Source organism: Hibiscus syriacus, unplaced genomic scaffold (assembly GCF_006381635.1).
Source record: "Hibiscus syriacus cultivar Baekdansim isolate YM2019G1 unplaced genomic scaffold, ASM638163v2 tig00109972_pilon, whole genome shotgun sequence".
Classification (NCBI taxonomy): domain Eukaryota; kingdom Viridiplantae; phylum Streptophyta; class Magnoliopsida; order Malvales; family Malvaceae; genus Hibiscus; species Hibiscus syriacus.
This window is the reverse complement of record NW_024062543.1, coordinates 2,171,418-2,181,798: the sequence shown is the minus strand read 5'-3', so window position 1 is coordinate 2,181,798 and position 10,381 is coordinate 2,171,418. Positions and strand designations below refer to the sequence as shown.

General features: G+C 34.3%; 1 protein-coding gene across 1 annotated transcript; it reads left to right on the top strand.

The window, feature by feature from the left end:
* Window positions 1–3,112: 3,112 nt before the first annotated feature.
* LOC120211498 (endoglucanase 8-like) lies at window positions 3,113–7,033 on the top strand. Its single transcript, XM_039210027.1, is given in 8 exon segments — window positions 3,113–3,345; window positions 3,429–3,836; window positions 4,566–4,658; window positions 4,748–4,909; window positions 5,867–5,978; window positions 6,137–6,300; window positions 6,486–6,694; window positions 6,696–7,033. Coding segments are annotated over 8 exon segments (1,485 nt in total). The 5' UTR covers window positions 3,113–3,120; the 3' UTR covers window positions 6,808–7,033.
* The last annotated feature ends 3,348 nt before the right edge of the window (window positions 7,034–10,381 follow it).

The following is a 10,381-nucleotide window of genomic DNA, read 5'->3' as shown; positions in this document are numbered from 1 at the left end:
ATTATAATTTCTCATTTAATTGTAACTTACCCCATATTACTATTATAATTATCCAAACCAGCTGAATGGCTGAAAATTCTAACTTTAAAGCCCAAAGCCATTAAGGGTTAGCACATAGGACTATAAATAAAATTTCTTTAATGGGCTTGGTTTACTGCACATTAGAGACCATTTCCAATTCACATCTCTCCATTTCGACTTTTTGGGCCTAAAGTCCATAATTTTTTAAATTTACTCTGTACAATTCTTTTATTAATTTTTTTTGACGAGTTTTAAATCAAATCCTAATCCTATCTAGTGATGGAGGGGAAAAAAGGGAGTACTCCTAATGGTGTAGAACTCATGACCTAAAGAAACATGAGGGAACAAAGATGAGCAGCTTGACTAACAGGTCAAACGTACTTACCTTATTTTTATTTATTTTTATTAATCTAGGGAAGTTAAGAGTAGTAGTATATGGTTTAAAGGCTCTCAATAATTTGACAATGAATACATAAATATCATGCAATCACTAGTGCTCGAACAAGGAACCTCTATGAATAACATTTATCCTTTAACTTTAACCACCGAAGTCTTGAATTTGAATTTTTAATTTATTTTTAATAGTTTCATGATACAGTACAATAACAATGTGGCATAGTCATAGTGTCACATCATAAAAACATTAAGATGAGAGAGAAGTTATTAAGTTCATGGGCTAATGTAGATTAAAAACAAAATTAAAGGACTAAAATAAAAAATTTACAAAATTCAAAGACTAAACAACTCTACTCATAGATGTTATGATGATTCAGGCTTTATATGAAGATATTGATGATAATTATATTTGCATATTCCAAGATTGAAGGCCAGTGTTCCTTTACCCAATGAGCAAGGCGAAATATATAGTGAAACCGAGAAGAAAAAAGAACTTAATAAAAACAATATGAATCATGAACAAATTCTATAAAACACAAACAATCAATCTATGTGAAACATCATTTAAATATATAATATTATAAAAGTAACTATAACATATAAATTATAATATATGAAATAAATTAAATATTAATTATTTAATTTTAGCCAAATTAATCGATCACGTTTTTATAGCCCTCGTTTGTTCAAATTAGTTTAGGGATAACATTTTAACTTGAAATCATCAGGTTTTGATCTAATCCAATCCGATAGGGTTAGATTTTTTTAATAAAAAAATCATATTCAAGTTGGGTCGGGTTGGATTTTTTAAGGGGTTAAATCGGGTTCGGGTGGAGGGTGAAAAAATTCTGACCGACTCGATTTGACCCAGTGATAATAATATAATTTCTTTAAAATATTATTATTATTTAATTAAGTTCTTATTTTATACCATCGGGTTGAATTACCCGTCACACCCTGGAATTGGTTTTGCCCAAAGCATCGGACCAATGATCACCCATGACTTTATACTTTAAAAAAATTGAGTTAAGTCGGAATCGAGAGAATTATGTATATTTTAAGATCAGATTAAATCAGATGAATGATATATAATTTTGAGGTCGAGTTGAATTCAAATAAAAAATACATATTTTCAAATTAAATTGATTGATCAAAATCATGAGCTTAATTCGATCCGTTGCCATCCCTATACTGATCCCTCGTTGCCATCCCTATACTGATCCCATGTCTTCTTATCTTGGTAGAGGCTTAAAAGATGGAAAACGTCATCGAGAAAACGAAAGAGGTCCCCCACATCATGTTTTATTTTGGAACGAAAACTATAGATGAGAGGCACATGGCCTCACTGATTACAAAAATTCTCTTTCCCCATAGCCCTTTGTTTTTCTCTTTTTCCGAGTTCAAGTGCCTTCATTATTGGCTTTTCTCCCTGTTGGCCCCTCGACTGTTGCCATTATTGGTAGTTTGACAAGCTTTTTCACGGCACTTGGTCGATTTTGATGCCCCAAAGTTTTGCCATCAGTGACAAGATTGGTTCTGAATTAGCGGGTGGAATTAAGATTAACTAATGGTAAAAATGATTGCGATTTCACCAAGATTTAAGAATATCTTTAAGCAGACATAATCTCACCATGCTTGTCCTTTGGGTTGAATCGAGGACTAGTTATGGAAATATATATATGCTTTCGTCTATGTTCTAAAAGCTAATAATACTATGCTTTATATTTTTACAGTGACGGAGCCACAACTTCGTAAGTATGTGAACGTGTCTATTCTAAAATCTATTTTTTTTTGATTAGTTATTATTTTATTGATGATACTTATCCTGAAATCTTTTGTGTACACTCTGAAATCAGAATTTTCTTCGATTAATTATTTATTTTACTAACGGTGTCCACTTTAAAATTTTATTTATATATTTTTGTATCAACCAATATGTATAAAAATCTATCAGGGAGATGAAACAAAGTTCTACTGGTATTTTTATAGATATAAAAATCTATCAGGGAAATATATTTATCATTTTGATACGTTGAATTTAGAGGTCCAAATCATATATTAGCTATCAAATTGTCACACGTTTCCCCCACCTCTATAACGTCCAAGTATTATTACAACAACATAGTATTATAGATGCACAGAATCTTAGTGCACCGTCACCGCCACCTAATTCTTTCTTATATTTTTGCAATAAATGAATGTAACTCTTATTTATAAATAGTTTCCATATATATACTTAATTGTTTTTAAAATCAAATTAAATTTTAATTAATGGATATAAATTATTTAAAACAAAAATTTATTAATATAAAGTACTTTATCACTTGACTAAAATTTGTTTATTTTATTATTTGTTATCACACCTTTGCTAACTGCCTGCCGCTGCGGGCGGCCAACCGTAACTCACATGCCCAAATCATCGTATTTGTCAATCCATCCCACGTTCCACAATGCCCCGTCGCCGTGTCTCCGTTTTCATGCCGTTGATCTTTCCATCAGTAGGCCCACATATCTTACCTCTTTCCACGTGTCAACCATTAATAAGGCGGTGTTCGCATGTGCCTCCATTATTCTCTCCAAGTGGCACATCCCCAATGGTCTGCTCTCTGGTATCCAATGACACATTTTAGTAGTATAAAAAAACCACGTTGGCCAGACTCTTTCCTTAGCTGAATTAGTTGTGTGTGTGTAAAGAAGTAACTAATGGCACGAAAATCGTTCTCGGTTCCGTTGATTTTCCCGGCGGCTCTCGTCGTTTCGTTTGCTTTGCTACTCTTTGCTGCTCCAATAGTGGCCGGCCACGACTACCGCGATGCCCTCCGTAAGAGCATTCTCTTTTTCGAGGGCCAACGATCCGGCAGACTTCCACCGGATCAACGCATCAAATGGCGCCGCAACTCGGCATTGCGCGACGGCTCTGCTGCCGGCGTACGTGTTCATTTCCGACATTGTACATTTTCATTTTTGACAATGTCTAGTTAAATCGTTAATGGCGTTTGATATTTTTTCAGGTGGACTTAACTGGAGGCTACTACGACGCCGGAGATAACGTGAAGTTCGGTTTCCCAATGGCGTTTACGACCACAATGTTAGCTTGGAGTGTCATAGATTTCGGGAGAAACATGGGGCCGGAGTTAAGGAACGCCGTTAAAGCCGTGAAGTGGTCGACGGATTATCTGTTGAAAGCAACGTCGAAGCCCGGAGTGGTGTACGTACAAGTCGGAGATGCGTACTCGGATCATAACTGCTGGGAGAGGCCGGAGGATATGGACACGCTACGTACGGTGTACAAAATCGACAATGCGCATCCTGGCTCGGATGTGGCCGGCGAAACCGCCGCTGCATTGGCAGCTGCTTCCATTGTGTTCAGGTCACGTGACCCCGCTTACTCCAGGTTGCTCCTCAATCGAGCCGTCAGGGTACGTCACTGTCACTCACCATAACGACTATATATTTTAGGGTAAACTACGCATTTAGTACCTAAATTTTCACTTTTGGTACGTTTTAGTACCTGAACTTTCAATTTTTACAAAATTGGACCAAAAATTTAGTTTTTGTTTCATTTTAACTTTTTGTTTCACTTTAGTACCTTGCTGTTAACTTTTTGTTTCATTTTAGTACCTAAATTTTAATGGTGGAGTACTAAAGTGAAACAAAAAGTAAACTTTAGGTACGGTTTTGAAAAAATTAAAAGTTTAGATATTAAAACGTACCAAACGTAAAACTTTAGTTACTAAATGAGTAGTTTACCCTATATTTTATTACTTTTACTATAATTGTTAAGTTTAGAAGACTCAACAGTAAAAATCAAGTTCTTTTAACCTTGTTGCCGTCAAAACGAGTATTTTTTACCTCTCCGTATTGTAAGTTGGTAATGTACCCTGGAATCACGGGCCGAGAACGTATTTTTTTCACCTTTTGTAGTAATTATTTCAAAGTTAAATATTCGAATTGTTAGTGATTAATGAATGAATAGTAATTTGTTTGGTGGAGATAGTGAAAAGTAAATTTTAGTTGATGCTGTAAGAATAATGCAGAGTACAATTTTGGTGGCATTTTGAATTTATATTTATAGTGTTTTATGGTAAAACTATGCTGGAGAAATGACCGTTAGGCGGGTGAAAAATGAAAATGGAATTTTACTGCAGGTGTTCAACTTTGCTGACCAGCACCGGGGTGCCTATAGCAGCAGCCTGCACGCTGCAGTTTGCCCTTTTTACTGCGACGTGAATGGCTATCAGGTCACATTGATCTTCTTTTTCTCAGTTAATATGAACCGTTGGATTATGATATATGGCAATATACTAAAAATATATATATGTTTTTTTAGGACGAATTGCTTTGGGCAGCTGCTTGGTTGCACAAGGCTTCAAGGAGGCGCGGATTCCGAGAATACATAGTGAAAAACGAGGTCGTCTTGAGAGCCGGTGATACCATTAATGAGTTTGGTTGGGACAACAAGCATGCTGGGATTAACGTCCTCATTTCCAAGGTATAATTAATCCCCGGATTATTATCTGTTTATGTTTTAATTATCCCCGGATTACATATGCTTCTGTGCTTATCACTTTTTGTTTGGTTTGTTTACTATTATAACGTTTCTCTAGTGCAGTGTTCTTATTCTTCTTGTCCTGTGTTCTTTGTTGGGGAATGTAGGAATATTAAGTATTATTTTCTTCCAAGCAAAATATGTAGAAAATCTGGCTCAGTGTCACGTGGCTGGGGAATAACTTTTGATCATTTTCTCTTGGCGGGCCTCGTCTTCTTCCTAATTTTCCAACCCCATTAGTATAGATCCCTTTTCTTAAATACTTGTAGGGCAACTGAAAACAGTTTGCAGAGCTGTCAAATCTTTGACTTATATTATCATAGTCACGAGAAAGAAAAGGTTGGATCTTATTTTCCCAGTTTTTTTAAACCAAAGACAAGTTACTAGTTAGATTGCCATACTTTCTAACATAAAAAATTATACAAGAAATGACCGTACAGCTAGATGGGGGGGAGGAAAAGGGTGTATGATTAATGCACATGTTGATAAGCAAGTATCATTTATGCTTTGACAAACCCAATCTGGACATTCTCTTTAATTACTAAAAAAATAAACATAAATCTGTATTTTTGATGGACTGCCTTCAATTATAAACCGAAGCTTGTGCCGAATTGGAGGTGGCATCTTAGTTTTAGAGATCTGTTTCTTCTCAGTGGGTCCACAATCAGTAAACTACTGGTACATGCATGTGCCTAAAGTCTGGGGCGACGGCTCCCTACAATACTAACCACATTATCTCTGATATTTTTCTTGAAAGTTGATGAGGATTCCTATATGTATATGTACATAGCTTACATGGTTTCATCGTATTCTTGAATTTAATTCGCTTCCTAATAAGTGCACGAATCCTGAATTTTTGGGTTCAAGTTGTTGATGTAATTACCATTACCTATGATGCAGGAAGTGCTGATGGGAAAAGCTGAATATTTCGAGTCTTTCAAGCAAAATGCTGATGGTTTCATCTGTTCATTATTGCCTGGAGTTTCTCATCCTCAAGTTCAATACTCTCCCGGTAAAAAAAATAGTTTCTTTCTATGCACATTAAGCGTTGGATGGCAAATGATTTGATTTTTAATTACCTGCTAAGCAATTTCTTAATCCAGGTGTTTTTCTGAATAAAGAAACTAACCCTCCCCTCCCCCCCCTCTTTTTTTTTTTTTGATGAAAAAGGTGGGCTGATCTTCAAACCTGGGGGAAGTAACATGCAGCATGTAACGTCACTGTCTTTCCTACTGCTAGCCTATTCTAATTATCTAAGCCACTCTAAGAAGGTGGTGCCATGTGGTGAAAGATCTGCCTCCCCTGCCCTCCTCAAACAGTTGGCTAAACGCCAGGTAATATCATCGGTTATTACATTCTTGTTTTGTTTTTATATTAATCAAGGGGACCATATCCCAAACCAGACAAATTCAACGGCTAGGTTTTTCTTTATGATAAATATTCTGTGTGTCACCCATGAATGTTTGATTTGCGTGATCACTATAGAGTTAATAATTGATGATAATTGTGGGAATGTTAGGTGAACTACATTCTGGGAGATAATCCACTAGGGATGTCCTTCATGGTAGGGTACGGTTCACGCTTCCCTCGGAGGATCCATCACAGGGGCAGCTCGTTGCCTTCCGTGGCGGCTCACCCTGCTCGCATCGGCTGTAAAGCGGGATCTGGATACTTCTTGACTCCAAACCCGAACCCGAATTTATTGGTGGGAGCAGTGGTGGGTGGACCTAACGTCGGATGCTTTCCCGGATTCGAGACCTTATTTTCAAGAGTCGGAGCCCACAACGTACATCAATGCGCCGCTGGTGGGGCTCTTGGCATTCTTTTCAGCGCACCCTTGAAAGTATTTCCCCCTCCCAAGCAACGGATATGAAAGGATGATGATGATGAATTGGAAGTGGTGTGCGAAAATGGTCACCCTGCCCTGTTATCGTGAAATGAAAAAGATTCCGATTGTTCCCAATTAACGAAGAAAGTTGAAGCTGTACAATAAAGATTGCGTCTTCTTTTCTTTTGAGAGCAAAGCTCAAATGTCATTATCAAGTTTCAAAGTATGTTTAGAATGTAAGTGTTGATTGCAAAATCGTTTAAAAATTAAAACAAAGAGTTCCCCAAACATCAAAGCACATCCCTTTCGACAGTGATCTTAGTAATTGTAAGTGTTTAACATATTAGCTAGTCGTTGCCCATCAGATTTTGACAGGATTTAACACGTTCAGCACAATGACAAGTGTTCTTGATCCCAAGTGTGTTCGTGTCTCCATAACAGTTTATCAGTTATCGTAGTCACTATTTATCATCGTCACATGTGCTTTAATCCGCAAAATAATAAAAACTCATGTTATGTGTCTTTCAAATTTTAGATTAATTAGGACCGAATATTCAAAATTAAATATGCGTTTAAATTTAAAATTACAGTTGAGTTGTAATTGGGCTACGTTAATACAATCTGTTTTGGGCTCAAATCTGCCTGAACAAAAATGGGTCTTTTTGGCCCATTAGGCTACCCAGCCCAATACTAATAGTATTCATTAAATACTCAAACCGGCCCATTGATGTCACCTTTATTTTGGGGTCAGGTACCCTAGCCCAATACTAATAATATTTATTAAATACTCAAACCGGCCATTCCACGATCCAATTCAAATTTATTCTAAAGGGAAGCCCAACTCATAGAAAAAGGGGTTAACTACAAGGATGGTCATTTATGTTTGTGTTTTGTCCATTTCTGATCATTTATTTTAGAAAACATAAGATATAGTCACTTTCGTTTTTATTTAATTAAGATGCGATCACCCTGATTTAACTGTCGTTAACAACAATTAAATATTTTGATATAATCACACATTTGGTCCATATTATTTACATATTCTCTCAATTTAGTCATGCTTTTAATAAATTAAAATAAATTTAATCATCCAATCGAATGATGTCGCATGTCATGCAACGTGTCATGCCAAGACCATGCTTGGTTTAAAGTAGACAACATGTTGTATATATTTTGTATCTTAGAGTATAAATGCTTAAATTCATAATATTCTATATATATATAATATTATTAACTTAAAAATATTTTATATTAAATGATTAAATATATTTTATTATTAGCTTAACTTAAAAACATTTTTTTTCATTTAAAAATATTTTTTATTTTAAAATTTATTTAAAAATGTGTCTAAATTGAGAGAATGTTTAAATAACATAGACCAAATGTGTGATTATATCAACTATCACGATACATATCATGTTAATTGTTAACAGCAGTTAACTCGTGATGACTACATCTTAATTAAATAAAAATGAAAGTGGTCATATCTTATGTTTTTTTTCGAAATCAGTGATCAAAAGTGGACAAAACACAAATATAAGTGATCAAAAGTGGAAAAAATACAAATATAAGTGATCATCCATATAATAACAAAAAAAACACGCATATTTTCAATTACTTTGACTCATTTTCTTTATGGTTATCCTCACTCTCCAAATATTGTCTTAATTAGACACATGTTTTCCACTTGAAAGGTCATATGATAGTGTTATCTTCCTTGTAGAGTCTTAATAATAATAACAATAACAATAATAAGAAAATTTCTCATAATAAATATATTACTTTCTTTTGATAATAAATAAATAAATAAATTATGTGAGATTGATTTAGAATCTCGATTAATTAAAGTTAATATAAATTATGTGAGATTGATAAATAAATATTATCGTAATCATTGTAAACATTATAGTTATAATTTTTTAATTTATTTTAATACTTTTTTTTAGATACTGAATTTAAACAACTATATTTATAGAGGCTACTTACAAACTGTTCTTATTTTGAAAAGCTTATTTCGAAGGAGTTGTCTTGTTTAAAAAGAGTAATCTAGGTGTGATAGGTGGCATTGAGATATCTGACGTCACCGAATCTGGAGACCGCGGTAATTTCATATTACGGTCCAAGGATATCGTCTTTATCAAAAGAGGAGCCATAGTTTATACGTTTTGTGGATTGATCACCATAAATCCCTTGCTTTCTCTGCACGTGTCAAAATAGATAAACATAAGCACGTATATACAAATAATTAAAGCATTGAGGAGGACACACACACACAGACACACACTGATGTCAACAACTCCAGCCCGCCACCCAACCGCATGAATATTTCGGGCTTCTTCGCCATACAAGTTGTGGGAAAAATAATTTTTCTTTCCCATATATTCACCATATTATTTTTTTAATTAAGATTTTTTATTGGTCTGCGTACACTCTTAAAAGTTATTTTCATTTGTCTGAAGACGTCATATAGTTGTGTGGTCTTCTTCATTTGCCTAAAGATACCATGCAGTCGTAGAATCTTTAAATTTAACTTGAAGACGTGTGATCAGGCCGTGGCAGGGTTTTCGGGGGCCTTGTACAAATTCGTATAAAGGGGTCCTATTTTCTAGATATATTCGATTTCGGGGCAATAATAGTGGCGTTTTCTTAACAAACGCCGCAATAAATCCATCTATAATGGCGTTTTATCAATAAAGCCACAATAATAGTGGTGTTTTTTTGAAAAAACGTCGCAATAGGTCTATCTATAGTGGTATTTATTGGTAAAACGTCACTACATTTTTTTGAGCCCCATTTTTTGAGGGCCCTGCACGGTCGCGCAGTTTGCGCCCCCCAGCCACGGCCCTGCGTGTGACACATGACGTGTTTAGGTTGATATTGTTTAATTCACTCTTTATGGGAAAATAATCCCCAATGAACTATATTGAGAATTAAAAAATTACACTTGCATTATCTCAACCATTTTACTGGATATTTCATATTCATATGTTTCTATTTTTATCTCAACCATTTTACCGGATATTTCATATTCATATGTTTCCAGATTTATCTCAAACCACCAAAAATCTCATTTTTTACATATTAATTTATTTTATTATATGTACAAAAATAATACATTTTATTTACTGCAGTTCTGCATATTATATATAATATACAGATCTACGGTAAATAGATTTGATATATATATACACCGTTGTTTGAGTCACTCAAATTTGAATCTACGAGAGAATTATTTGATATTATATAAAGAAAACTTTAGTTATATAAACAAATCGAAAGAGGGTATATTCATGTTCGTTCGTGTCTTTAATCGAACGAATACGAACAGTTAGATGAATAAAAAAATTTATTCGTATTCGTTCATTAAGAAATTTAGTTTGTTCGTATTCGTTTATGTTTGTTCATTCAAATGATAAACAAGCACAAACAAACGAACATAAAATTGTTTGAGTTTATATTTGAAAATATTTTTTTCTTTTCAAATAATTTTAGGATTTATATTTTGATTTGAGTATTTTTTTTATTTGAGTTAAAATTAATTGAATTTAAAAATATTGATGGGTTTAAGATTAAAATTTATTAAGTCT